General features: G+C 61.3%; 1 protein-coding gene across 2 annotated transcripts in view; it reads right to left on the bottom strand.

The window, feature by feature from the left end:
• The window catches only part of AEBP1 (AE binding protein 1), a 40,282-nt gene extending 26,635 nt beyond the window's left edge, over positions 1-13,647 (bottom strand). The window contains exons 1-2 of one of the 2 annotated variants that reach the window (XM_048829365.2): positions 13,181-13,647; positions 2,449-4,715 (exon numbers count right to left, since the gene is read on the bottom strand). In XM_048829365.2, coding sequence (XP_048685322.2) covers positions 2,449-2,707 — 259 coding nt within the window. In that variant the 5' untranslated portion in view covers positions 2,708-4,715; positions 13,181-13,647. The remainder of the gene's footprint in view (positions 1-2,448; positions 4,716-13,180) is intronic. The other variant, XM_048829366.2, reaches the window with a different exon arrangement.
• Positions 13,648-13,940: the final 293 nt, after the last annotated feature.

The following is a 13,940-nucleotide window of genomic DNA, read 5'->3' as shown; positions in this document are numbered from 1 at the left end:
GCCTGGAAAAGTTGACAGGATGGAGAGGGCGGCCCATTTCCAAAGCCCAGAGGGGCCATGCTGCCAGGGGCTTGTGCGATCAGGAGCACTGGGGAGAGACAGCGTGTGCAAGGCTATCCCTTTCCCCCACCCAGCTCTTCAACCCTGACCCACCCCCCGCTCTCCCAGCCCTGCCATGCCCGTCAGCTCAGACCCAGCGTCCGGCACTGGTAAGGACAGCAGCACAAAGCTCTCCCATGCCGGATTCCCCTTCCTGCCCCATCACTCGACACCCGATCCATACGGCGCTTCCACCCCGCCATGGGGGCTGGGAGCAGGGGGAAGCGAACCCAGCTGCCCTCCGTGCTCTGGGGCCTGCTCACAGCCTGGGAGAAGCCCTGGCAAAGGCACCAGCCCCCACGGACGCAGCCTCCTCAGGACACAGGAGGGAGAGAGGATGGAGCTAGGGGCCAGCTGAAAGTTTTCCATCATGACCATATAGAAATTTGGCTTTTCCGCTAAACCAGTTTTTTGTTGTTGCAAAAAGCTTCTCTTTCCTGTGGGGGGATTTCAGTGGGAAAACCTAGTGCCGGGAACCTGCAATATTTAGACCCTGAAATGCCGCTGCGGTGCCCCATGGGAGATGCAGTTCAGTTGTCTCGCTCCCCTCTTCTACTCCATGGGCCAAGCTCCCCAGGGGACTTCATCTCCCATGATGCTCCGCAGCCATAGGCCTTCCATGCCCCTCCCCAAAAGGGAAGCCCATTGTGCATCACGGGAGATGCAGCCGGACCAGGGAGCCGGGCCCACAGCAGCCAATGGGAGGACGCAGCACCCAAACTACAAGTCCCATGAGCAGGAGGGGGTGCAGGGGAATGGGTGGGGCTCCCATTTCCCAATCGAAATATTTGGGGGGGTTGATTTTTTTCACTGAAAACGCTAAATGTTCTAGTTCTCAGTCACACGCCCCATGCGGCGGGGTTCACACTGCTGTCCCCCGGTGAGCTACCGCTGTGGGTCAGCATGGAGGGGGATGCCAAGGGGCAGGACGGCCAGGGGTTGGGGATGGCTAACGGCGCCTCCTGCCAGCCACCAGGAAAGCTGCACGACAGATCTGTGTTAAGGCTGAGAGTGGAAGCAGGCAGGCCCACAAACACACACGCAGGTGCACGGATCCATGTGAACACACACACATACGGGGCACATTTATTGTTCTGCCAAGCCCATGCTTTCTGGGCTCCTGATTTTTGGGGGTGTGGGCCTGGTTCCCCTCCTGGCCTAAGCAGCTCGGTGGGGACATTTTGGAGCCTGGCCTGGGATTGCTCTTGTGACCATCTGACTGGCCCACCTGTGAGCTGGTCCCAGAGACAGCCCTGGTGCGAGGGTAACCGCCCCACCTGTGCCCCCCTGTGGCTGTCCGGAGGGGACACCGGGACATCAGCTCCCCACATCACCCTCTGCGCTAACACTTGTGGGGAGGTGGGGCTGGATTCTCAATCGACCCCTCTAACAGGGACAGCACGGACTAGCCCCCCTGCAGCCCTGGGCCATCAGCACAGGGGAGAGGAGGGTGCAGCTGAGCTCGTGCAGTGCAGGAGGGGCAGGCTGGGATTGCAGGGTGAGTGTGTGTGTGTGTGATAATAGAGACTGTCCATACATGGGTTTGCTCTCTTGTAGCTATGACAGATGGGGGAGGGGGTGAGTGTGCCCTGGGATCTATGTTGGGGGGGAGATCTGCCCCAGGGGGCACAGACTCCACCATGGCTGCCCCCTGGCATTGCCCCCAGGCACTAACAGCCCGGTTTGCTAGGAGGACACAACCGATCAGGTGCTGATCTCCAGACATCTCCGTTGGGCAGGAGCCAAATACCAGCCCGTCACTCCTTGGGAAGGGACAGTTCACACCCACCTCTGACGGCCAGGGGTGCCCCATTGCAGCAGGGTTCCTGCAGCATCCAGGGCTGCCACCGTCAGAGACCGGAGCCTGGGCTGGGTGGACCCCGGCTGTGACCCAGGCTGGCGAGCCCTGTGTTCCAGTCTCCAGCCTGTCGCCCACGGCTGGGAACCCCCAGTAGCGCCGACCGGCCTGGGGCCGGGGAAGGGGCAGTGGCTCCCAAGGCATTTTGGGAAGCCCAGCATGGCCAGGGGCGCTGGCTGCTCCGCTCTCCTGCTCCCCCTCTCCCCAGGGGCACCCAACACAAAGCCAGTCAGCTGGACCCCCACATCCTGAGCTGCACATTGCAGCCAGCCCAGCCCCTCTGCTGGCCCTAGGTTGCTGCCGGCAAGTCCCTCTAGGCCCAGTTGCCCCTGCCCAGCCCCTGGGTGCCAGTCACACCTATGCAGAGTGGACGCAGGAAATCAGGTCTTGAGGGGGCTGGGCAGGATTGGGCCCAGGCAGAATTGGACCCAAGGGGGCGGGGTAGGGCAGGATCAGGCCCTCTGTACCCAGGTTGCACTCAGAACACTTACCTTCTTCCACCTCCGTGGGGGCCTTGGCTGCCTTGTCCTTCCCTGCAGGCTTCAGCCTCCCTTGCGGCTCGGGGGGCTCCTCCAGCCCCCGCCCCCCGGCTTCCTCCTCACCCTCGGGGCTGACCTCCCGCAGGAAGCCCTGCAGGAACTCCTCGATCTCATCGTCCGTCAGCTCCGTCGGGGGCTGCCCCGGGCTGGGGGTCAGCAGCCCCACGAGCAGGCAGAGCAGCAGCAGCCGGCAGGCTCCACCGAGCCCCATGGCAGCCTCGCGCCCCCCGGGGGGGAGGGGGCTAGGGCAGAGTTAGAAACCCCCCAGCCCCAGAGGGCACGGACCCTGGCCTCACCTGGCCTACGGGCTGGCTGGCTGCGCAGGGGCTGGGCGTGTGGGGACAGGGCCCGGTGTGGGGGGGCCGGGGGGGCTGTTTGTCGCTCAAGCTTCCTTCGGGGCAGCCGGGTCACCGGGCTCTGCAGCAGGCAGATGCGGCGCAGCTGTCAGGACGGGGCAGCTCCGGGGCTTCCGGAGCGGGCGGTGGAATGCGCTGCCGACGGGGGGCGGAGGGGGAGCCGGAGCCAGCCCCGAAGAATGCAGCTCCGCACAGCTGGGCTTAATTCAGACCAGAAGGTTGTGGCTGAGTCAGCTTTGAAGTCAGAGGCAGCAGGCCAAGGGCTGGGAGCCAGCAGGCCCCCCCTCTGCGACGCCCTGGAGTGGTTGCCCCCCTGCCCACATCCAAAAGTGGGGGGTCCAGGCTGGGCCGTACGGACCGGTCCAATACGCCCAGCGATCGCGGCAGCCAGCAAACGGCGCCCGAGAGCTCCGAGACGCCTCGCTGTCGCCCGGCTGCCCCCACTAGGGTCTCCAGCTCCCCCCACGCAGAGGGGGCTTCAGCAACGCAGTTCCCCTTGCTGCGGCTGGTCGCCGGGACTCCAATCTGCAGGGTGTGGGTGGGAGGGTTGATCCAGTCCCGGAGCGCAGCAGTGGGCGCCTTCCCCTCTCCCCTACAGCAGTCGGAGTGAAAGCCAGGCAGCCAGAGGAGCCGTCTAGCTCTGCGGAGGAAACCAAGGCCAGCCTCCCCTTCCCTTTTCCAGGGGAGGGTGGATCAGAGAAGGCAGCACCCTCCGCTGTAACCCCACCCTGCCTGGGGAAGGGGAGATGTTCAGGCACCACGGGTTCAGCAGAGACTTCCAGCGGTGTAGGAGATCCATTTCCAGCCAGCGCTGGGATGAGACAGCAGAGTTTCAAGCCGAGGTGCCCGGGATGCCAGCCCACTGCCGAATGCAGGAGGCCCTGGGAGGATCTGATCCAAACCACCCAGGGGCCAGACGGCTCCAGATCCCTTCAGAGGAAGGAGCAGGCTCTCCCCAAATATACCGAGCAGAGGTGGGATTGGGGGCCCAAAGCCCAGGCAGGCACCCACGGGGGCATGACTGTACAGCCAACAGCAGAGTCACCTTCTTCTCCCAGGACTCTTGTCGGTTCTGCAGCTGGACCCCTGGATTTTGTGGCCCACTGGTTTCCATGCCAGGTCTACTGGACTCGGTGGCCAGGCCCCTCACTGAACTCAGCGGCCTCTGGTGCAGCAAATGGGAAATTCTGTGCCTTAATGACGACGGACGGAGTCCCCTCTGTGCAGCGGGCCCCCGGTTGGATAGCCAGCTCTGTTTGCCATGCACTCTTTCCACGCTCGCCGTAAGCTGCTGGATGCTGCGTCATTGCACCACGGGAGCTGTCAGGGACAGCCTGCAGGGCGTGGCAGCTGGGGACGGACAGCAGGGGTCTGGCACCTACGAAGGCATCGGGAGATTGTGGGAGAAGACAGTAGCTGGCTCCTTCTGCTAAAGCAATCAACAGTTTGTTGTCCCCTCATGGCACCGTTTGATCCCCAAATGTGGTAAAGCTCCTTACTACTCCCTCCACAAAGACTTGGTGACCCACCTTAGGGCACAAGTAAATCTGCACATGTGTCATCAGTAAGGTTCAGAGTTAACATGCTCTGGCATCTCTGCCAGGTCACACAGGGCAGGTTTTCGTCAAAGAGCAGTCACACACCAACGGGGAGATCCTGGGAACCAAATCTGCACCCAGAGGAGAATTCTGCCGCACATTCCCTGACTGTGGACTCTGACGGGCCTGTTCTCAGCCAGGCCGTCCCTATGCGGAGTGCAGGACTGAAGGACGTGGCACAGCCAGCTTTAAGCTCCTTTTGCGTTCAGGTTCTGCCCAGCCTCCTATGTCAGCTACACCAGCCCCGCTGTGCTCCTCGTGGCCCCTGGGAAACAGAGAAGAGTTTCAGTGGGGTGTGCCCTGGTCAAACCTAGAGCTGGCTGCCAGGCTGCCCCAGCAGCCACCCATCGATGGGGGGCCTTCAAGGGGTGTTCCCCAGAGCTCCTTGGCCAGGCGCTCTGGAATCACTCACGCAGGGCTCCCTGGGCACTGGGAGGAGTCCGTCCTGCCGCACCTCTCAACACACCCCCAGATCCCTTCCCCAGGGATGTCCTAATCGCTGGTAGGAGACCAGAGCCAGCAAAGTCTGCTGCCAATGGCCCCAGCAGAGCCGGGGGAGCTGCCCCCAGACTCCTCCCATAGCTACAGAGCTGCTGGCGCCCACTGACCCCACGGACCAGATGCCCACCCCCAGTTCCAAACATCCCACCCTTTGGGAGACATGGATCTGTACCCAGGCCCACCCTGCCAAGTGACAAACCTCCCTCTTGTCCCGGCTGCCAGCAGCTGGCACCCACCCGCTGTCCCCCTGGAGTTTCCCTAGGGTGAGACTGTTCCCTGGCGCTGGGTAGCATTTCCCAGGCCCACCTCTCCCTCCGCCTTGTGAACTACGGCAGTGCTCAGGAATGAGCCCCCGTCACCCACGTCTGCTGGGATATGGGGATGTCTCTCTTCCAAGGTGGTTGGACTTGGCCTGGCCCGGCTCCCCACTACAGGCATCTGGGCCTCTTTCCACGGACCCTAATGGGAGTTGGTTGGACGCCATTATTCAGAGGTCTGCGTTTTCCAGCCCATCTCCTCCGAGGCAGAATCAGCAGCCCGGCTGTGATCCCAAACCCACCCCCGTCTGCAAAGCCAACCCGTCGCTGGGCAGAGTGGTCACCGCGCAGCACCGCGGGGTGCCGGGCTACACCCACAAACATCACTCGCGGCCCGGCTGGCTAGCGACCGGGGAGAATAGAAGGAAACCAGCCAGCCGGAGCGAGCTCTCGCCTCCAGCACTCTGCTCACGGCCCCTCCGGGACAGGCCTGGCCTCTTTCAGCAGATCATTCGACAGGCAAGGGAAGGGACCCTGGCTATTGCTACCAGGTAATTGGCCATCCAGGGCCAAGGGGCACTAGAGGGAGATGCTTGGCTCACAGCAGAGATGGGATCTGGGGTGAAGTACTGGGCTGTCGGCTCATCATCAGCGGGAGACACTGGAGGCCAGAGAGATTCCATGGCCAGCAGCAGGATCTCAGACCACTTGATCAGCCTGGTCAACACCAACCTACCACAGCACCAGATGCGAGGGCAGAGGAGGCCACGTGTTCTCCAGAGGAGAGCGTGATCTGAGCTGCTCTGTCACGTGCTCACAGGCCTGGCCCTGGGAGGGAGCGAGGTGTTGGCGGGGTCACACGGGGAACCCAGCCCCAGAACCCACTGCCTTTTCTCTCCCCCCACGGAAAATGGGGGAAAGACCCATGGAAAGAATGAGTCCTCCCAGGCCTGTATCAGAGGCCCCAGGTGAGGAGGCTGCCCGGGACGTAAGGGCAGATCGAGGGATCCAGAAAACCGGCAGATGACCCATCTCTGAGGCCAGCCCCGGAGGCTGTCCCACGGGAGCCATGACAGAGGGAGGAAATTAGTAGCAGCTGCTGGGCTAGAGAAAATGGAATAGGGGTCCTGGGGCAGGCACCTGGCAAAGTGCCGGAGTCCTAGGGGCCAGGCAGAGTTCTCAGTGACTGCGGGATTGGAGGAGGCGTCTGGCTCCAAGGAAGCTGCAAGTCCCGAATACTTTGGCTCTGAAGGCCCACTTGGCCAAGCCCTCTCTGTGTCGCGGCTGCCGGCGAGTCTGAGTCTCTGGAGGGTTGTTGGGTCTGACACAGCTTTGGATCCGAGGACACATCCCTCGGCTGGGCCGATCTGGACTCAAGGGCCATGCCAAAGGAGCAGCTGTTCCTTACACGGCGTGAACGAGAGGCCATTGATGGCTGCAGCTGGCCGGGGTGCCAGTGAACCCATGTCTCCCAGGGCAACCCCCCATCCGTCACAGGCTCGCGAGCGCACGTTCGTTTCCTGTTTACCACTTACTGACCCTATCTGGGGAAGCAAACCAAGCGAGAGGCCAAGGGCTGAAGATAGCAATCCTCTGCTAGCCAGGGTGGTCTGCAGACTCTCATGATTAATGGGTAGAAGTTGGAAGCAGATGGGCCATTTCAACGATACAGCTCCTCCCCTCGCCCCCCTGCAAGGGCCCCGAGCTCCTTCTGGGGTTCATTATTTAGCCTTGTTGTCAGGAGAGTGAGTTAGCCAGAAAGAACAAAAGTGAGGCACAAATGTTTAACGGGGAGGGGCGAAGAACCGTCACAACCACTCGCTCCCAGACCGAGGCGGGGGGGATTTCCAGTGCCTGGGCATTTTCCATTTGGGGGGGGGGGCTCTTTCTAGTGCCACACTCGCTCAACCACAAGCTATGGGCTGTATGCAGGAATCCCTTGGGACAGTTCTTTGGTCTGGGCGACCCTGGAGGCCATACTAGATGAGCATCATGGTCCCTTCTGGCCTCCGATTGTCTAATTCTCACCCAGACAGCAAACCAGTGACCTGCCGCTCCTTGGGAGAGGGGTAGCAGCCTCTCGGCTGGGGAAGCACAGAACCTCTGCTACTCCCGTTCCAGCCTCATGCTGCTCTCTCCCCCCTTTTGCAAGTCTCCCTCTCAGATCTCTTCACTGGCTGAGCCCCCCGGGGACTGGTCTGTTCCGCAGGGGCCTGCCACCCCCACTCTTCCAGGCTCTGCCCATCCTGTAGCAGGGTCCAGACCCCCAAGGGGTGGTGGATGGGCAGGCTGCTCTATTTGGAAAAGGCGTTTCTCGTGGGTTAATACGAACAAGCCAGAGGAGCGGCCGAGCGCAGGACAGCCTCTTCTCGCAGAGGAAGGGTGGCACAGTGGGTAGAGGACAAATCTAGGACTGAGGAGACCTGGGGTCCAGTCCCTGCTCCACCACAGCTGCCTGTGACACCTTGGGCAAGTCACTTAGCCTCTCTGTGCCTCAGTTTCCCCATCTAACAGCCCTGCCCTGCCTCACAGTGGTGTTGTAGGGAAAAAGGAGGTGCTCAGTTACTACAGTAACAGGGGACAGATAAATACCTTCGACAGGGAGGTTTAAGCCCCAGAACCCAGTGGAAGAGGATAAAGGAAAGCGGACCTCTCACCCTGTTCCCTTTCCATCTCCTCTGGCCATGACACCCACTGGAATAACCACGGGCTCTGCTGCCCTTCTTCTCCGAGCAGTGCCCTGGGACCCAAGGTAGTAAGGCCATTATTGCTTAGGCAGCCCTGGGCGGGATCTCAGCCACACAGTGCCAGGCTCAGAATACACAAGGTAAAAGGGGTCTCTGGCCCAAAAGTGCTTCTACGCAAAAATCCCCTTCCCGCCGTGCTGCTAAGGGTGGCAGAACTGGGCCCGAGACGAAGGGCGTAAGGAAATATCTAGCCACAAAGGAAGACAGACGTTTGGCCAACGGCGATCGTGTTAACTGTAGAGCCGAGCTCCCTTGGGAATGCCCAGAAAGAGGCTTGTTACTGGGGTCTCCGCGCGATCAATAATGCTCTGGCATCACGGGAACCGGTGAAAAAGCGGCACGGGGTCACCAGTGAGTCAGAGGCTCACCAGCGTTGGTGAGTGGTACCGTCAAGTGCTTGGCCACGCTTTGGTTCATTAGGAAATATGTGCAAGAGCCCAAATAACCAGCGTCCGTCAGGTTTACAAATACGGCACAGGAGAAAGGTTCTATGGGATACCAGTCTCCGAGGAAGCGATGCCTTGTTCACCTCACGCAGAAGGTGTGCTCCTAAGGTTACACGTCTACAGCCGCCCTTTTACACCCTGCTTGTTTACCAGGAAAAGGTACCAGATACGGCATTTGAAACGAGATTCAACCAATTAGCTTCTATAGCGTTTTCTGATCCCATGAGGTACTGTTCCCTTTGTTCTGTACCCACCATTCATTCCGGCCCATAATGCATCCAACACCCTTATCTTTGATCTGGGTAGATGCCTCGCAAGTACTAAGGGGCTTGGAGACACCTGGATAAACAGGCTTGGGAGGGTAACTAGCGTTCTGTGGTTATAGGGAACCAATTATATGTTCTGGTTTTCCTATCTACTTAAGCCAAAGCTTATGTCAGCTGATGCAAAGTGTTATGGGATACTTAGCATAAGTGAACAGGTTTTACAACAGAGGTACAGGCTTTATATAACTATATAATTGCTATATTAATACTTAATGTGTGTACTTAATACCTACGTAAGCTAGCCAGCGGACATTAGTCAGCACCAGATGCAAAGCAGATGTTGTTGATCTTAGGCCTTGAAAATGCAAAAAGCCGCTCCCCTCCGTTCCCACGGGGATGGTGGCCAGTGGCGAAAGTGGCATCAGTTGTGAGGGGGCGGCGGGGAGCGGCACATGCCCATCCGTGGAGACTTGAGGCATTTGTGGGTTTGTTTCCCCTTCTTTCCCCTCCGCCTTTGTGCAAAACGAAAGCCCCGCAAGAAAACGCCGTGCCTCGGTGAATGCCACGGGGCAGCCGACCCAACGCACCGTCCATGGACTGTACCGGCTGACCCAGTGCACCGCAGCCATGCCCGAGCCAACCCGGAGCTCTCTGATGGTGTCTAGAGTCGGGAAAGAGGGTTTTCTCTTTGTTATTTGTCACGTGTATTGCGGTAACGCCCAGGAGCCCCGCCATGGACCTGGACCCCTTGTGTTCGGTGCTGTATAGACACCCAACTAACATGTGTTAGCTAACCCAGACCTAACCACTCTCTCTTCCATAGTGTGGACGCAGATTATCTATCGCCTTTCACCTCCATCTCACAGGTTAAGGTCAACAATGGGCGGGGAGGGGAGGGAAGCAACCATGTTACTAACCCCAGTCTGACCTGGGCCTCTTTTCCCACTGTAGCGTTGTGGGGAACAGGGAGGAGAGCTCCAAACCCCCACAACACCACGTGCTGTGGTCTGGCTCTGGCAATCAGCCAGGAGCTAGCGATGTTGGGGCTATGGCAGGAGGCCATTTCGGGGGAGAGCTGGGCAGGGATAAGGGGAGGGAGGGGGCTGGCAGTTGAAAACTCACCAGCTGAGCCCCTGGAACGCACACACACAGTCACCGGGTTCCCTTTGAGCGACGGCGCTTCTTCCAGTCGGGGCCGTAGCCTGGGCTAGTAGCCATCACCTGTTGCCTGGTGGAGACTCAGCGGTAGCCGTTTGCATATAGCTGGGCGCTCTCCCAGCTGATTGATCTCTGGTGCGGACCAGGCCCAGGAGCCCGGGGAGGGACTTGGTGCTGCTACGAGATGCAACATTGCATGGTGACTTGCCTGCCTCGCTGGGCTCTTACCCCGGTGCAAATCAGGAGTAACTTCGCTGGGAGGAAATAATTGCCATGGCGTGAAACGGGAGGGCGAGAGGTCAGACTCCGTCCCGCCCCCCCGCTTTGAAATCAGAGGCCTGGGTCTCTGCTTATGCTGGTTTAGATCAGCATGTCCCCACGGGAGAGGTGAATCAAGATCTGTCTGCACGGAGTACAGGCCTGGTCCTGGATCACTATGTGGATGCTCTCAGGGGATCCACAGGCTGTTCTGGGCTTCCCCTTCACTTGGCAGGCCGGCGGGTTAGTCCCCCAATCACGCCCCAGCACGTTTGGCTACGTCCGGACAACGGTATCTCCATTTCCCCGGCGTATCGTCTGCCAGCCGCCAGGGCGTGTCTGTGACCAGAACCCCGCCCCGCACTTCGGGGGGACAAAGCCGATCTTGGCTCTGCCCCGGGTGCAGCTGTCAGGCCCTTCAGCGAGGGTAACGCGTCCAGCCACCAGCCGCTCGCCAGGAGCATGGAATGTGGCGGATCATTACTCACAGGTGGCCCCTGCCCCTTTCGCTCCCTGCCCGGCACCCGCCAGCAGCCCGAGCTGGTATTTCAATGGGCCTAGTTTGTGGGAAGGGACCCACCCTCTCCCCCACCCTCTCCCCCACCCCAGGGCTTTGGGGGGATCATGCCATCACTGCTGCAGTGCTGGAGAAGGGATAGATTGGTTCCTAGGGGGATTTCAAAGCGGGCCTTGGGCTTTCCTTCTGGGTCTGGGTCCAGGCCCACCTCCTCCCTCCCCACAGCGGCGCTGGGTCATGCTGGGGGGGTGAGTGCTAGTCGCCTCCCTCCCAGGAGGAGGGCACAAGGCCTCGCCCAGCACTCCAGGCTGTGAAGGGCCGGGAACTCTAAGTGTACAAGAGGCAAGCTGAAAATTCCTGGTCTCCTGGCTCCCAGCCCGTTCACCTTCCCTAGGCCAGAGGGCATTCTGCGAGGGAAGGCTCTGACTTGCCAAAAGCTGCAGGCCAGGGAGGCTCAGCTGTGCAGCGGTTGGACCGGATCGTGCCACGTGGGGAGGGGGCGGCATCGGATCAGAACAAATCTGCTCAGGATTCTGGAAGCAGCCCAATAAGGGGCCATGCTCAGGGGCTCAAAGGTATTGCCGTGCCCCGCCCCGGGCAGCACGGTCTGGGCTGCAGCACCAGGGTTTCTCAGAGGGGGTCCGGGGGGGCACAGACTGCAGCTCTTTGACGAGAGGGCTCGGGGTACTGCCTAGCCCGGCTGCATTCCCCCTCCGCAGCTCTCTCTGTGTTCTTGGCTGCCGCGCAGCCTGGGCCGTATCCTGAACTCCTGCCAGACTAAACCTTGCATAAGCATTTGGGAAGTTTAGGTTGGCCAGAACCAGAGGGGGGCTGCTGGGAACCAGGGCTGGGAATGCTACCCACAGCCTGAAACTGGAGCTCTCGCCTTCAGCCGGCGAGTGCCCTGGGTCTGCGGCAGGCTCTGTGCTCTGGCTGGAGGGAGCGGGGGGGGCCTGTCCAGCTGTCGCGAATGCCGGGGCTGAGCCAGAATCTGGGGGCTGCACACAAAGCCCGGCGGGAAAGGTGTGGCAGCATCCACATCCTGCCAGCAGGGACAGAGCTGGCTCCCTCAAAGGGGGCTGGGTGCCCCTTGCACTGGGCAGGGCAGCAGGGGTACCCTCCCTGTGAGCTGGGGAGCGCCAGGGCTTCACTGGCTCCCGCTGGTCTCGATTTGGGAGCTAAAGTGCAACGGACTCCAGCAGCACCTACCGGGAGCCGCGGAGAGCCCCGCGGCGTCTCCGGGCATCTCAGGAAACCGCTGCCCGTACAGGCTTCCTGAGAGGTGGAGCAGCACAACCCCTGACCCCCGTCCACGCAGAAGCTTTGGCTGCCGGGTCGTCCCCTGTGCACCCCCCAGGAACCAGAGCATCAAGCGCGTGAGGGGCTCCAAAACCAGGGGCTGCTGCCGGTGGCAGCCTTTGGCAGGGCCCAGCGCCACCGTTCCCGTCTCGCCCGGGCCCTGGCGCACGATGCTGGATGTCTCGGAGAGCCGGGGGGCTGGAGGGCGCAGGCACCAGGGGCTTGAGAAACACCAGGCAACTGGAGGGCTCAACAAACCCCAACAGCCAGAGGACTAAACACCCTGCAAAGCACCAGGCCCGAGGCAGACGCTCCGTGCGGAACAGACGGGCGGTTCCACTGCTCCAGCCACGCCGCAGGAGAAGGGGAGATGCTGGCACTGCCCAAGCTCACGGCTCCTCCTTGCACAGTCCCAGGGACCGGGTGGAGACAAACATTCGCAGGGGGCCAGCCTGCTTTGGGCCGTGCCCGGGCGGACAGAGCCTGGTGATAAAGGAGCGGAAAGGCTGCAGCGGGATGGGGATAACTGCCGAGCAAGGCACCTGGCAGAGCAACGCACGGGAAGCAGAGACCGGGCTCAGGCTGCCAGGTGTCTGGTTTTCAGCCAGAACCCCCCCGGTCGAAAAGGGAGCCTCCCCAGCCAGCCGAGCTGGGGGAGGTTCGTGGGGACACACGGTGGCAGCAGAAATTCCCTTGTATTTCTCCACTGGCTTTCGAACAACCCTGCGGCAGGATGCCAGGCTCTGCAGAGAGCTGGAGGGAGCCGGGCGCGGCCTCCTCCGGAAAGGCTGCAGCCCACGCGCCCCGCTGCGATCCGCGGCAGCTGGAATTTTCCAGCGCGTTGGCCGCAGATCCACGTCCCGGTGAGCCTGGGCCTGCTGGTGCAACGCGGGTCCTGCGCCCACCACTGGCAGCCAGCCAGCAGCAGGGAGCGAACTCCGCTCCGCGGTCCCTACTCCACAGCGCCATATGGGAGATGCCTCGCTTCTGCAAAAAGGCGATCTGCCAAGCAGGCACATGACCCACCCTGGGCAGGTTACCCCGCAGCAGACCGACGGCTCCCCCCTTTCCGCCCTGCCTGTCCTGCGGGGACAGGCTCTGATTTGGAGGCTGGCGGCAGGCGGTTACAGCCGGGCCACGTTTGCCTCCGGCACGCAGGAGAGCTGCCCTTGCTTTCGGGCACGTGCCAGGCCCATCCGCGTGCGGAGCGAGCCGCAGAACCCGCCCACGGCCGCAGGGCCCTGCTGGGCTCTCTGGGTTTGCACGCACAAAGGTACTTACGCGGCCGCAGTATCCGGGCAGCCTGCTCTCCGGCGTGCCGGGCCCGGGGGGCGCTGTTCTTGTGGTTAGCGGCAGAAGGGGCAATGCAATGTTTGAGGTCCCATGTGTCGGGCATTCCCTGCGTGGCTTCGTTGGTCACTCATCCCCGAGAACGTCCTGGACCTTTGGAGAATCTCGCGGCACCTCCCCGACTTCCTGATAGCGGCGTTTTCCTCCCGCCGCCCAGATTGACACAGCCCAGCGTGCAAGGCTGTCGTGTTCTAAAGCACACGTGCCAGTCGTGCAACGAAGTCGTGAAATGGGCTACGAACGCCGGACAAGAGAAGGCAGCCGAAGGTTTCACAAGTGCAGGGGCACCAAAGAGGCTCCTCGCCAGGGGCACCGTTTGCTCTAGGGCCAGCCCTGGGCAGGGCTGTCAGCCCCATGGCACAGGTGGGAGCTGACCACAGGGAGGCCACCCACAGCAAACTGACCCATGGCTCACAGGGCGGGAGGGAGAGCAGGGAGCAGACTGACCCATTGCAAAGGGGGAACAGGGAGTGGACTGACCCATGGCTCACAGGAGGGGAGGGGAGGCGGAGCAGACTGACCCATTGCAAAGGGAGAGCAGGGAGTGGACTGACCCATGGCTCACAGGAGGGGAGGCAGAGCAGACTGACCCATTGCAAAGGGGGAGCAGGTAGTGGACTGACCCATGGCTCACAGGAGGGGAGGCGGAGCAGACTGACCCATTGCAAAGGGAGAGCAGGGAGTGGACTGA

The sequence above is a fragment of the Caretta caretta genome, chromosome 26 (assembly GCF_965140235.1).
Source record: "Caretta caretta isolate rCarCar2 chromosome 26, rCarCar1.hap1, whole genome shotgun sequence".
Taxonomy (NCBI): Eukaryota; Metazoa; Chordata; order Testudines; family Cheloniidae; genus Caretta; species Caretta caretta.
This window is presented reverse-complemented; position numbering and strand designations above follow the sequence as displayed.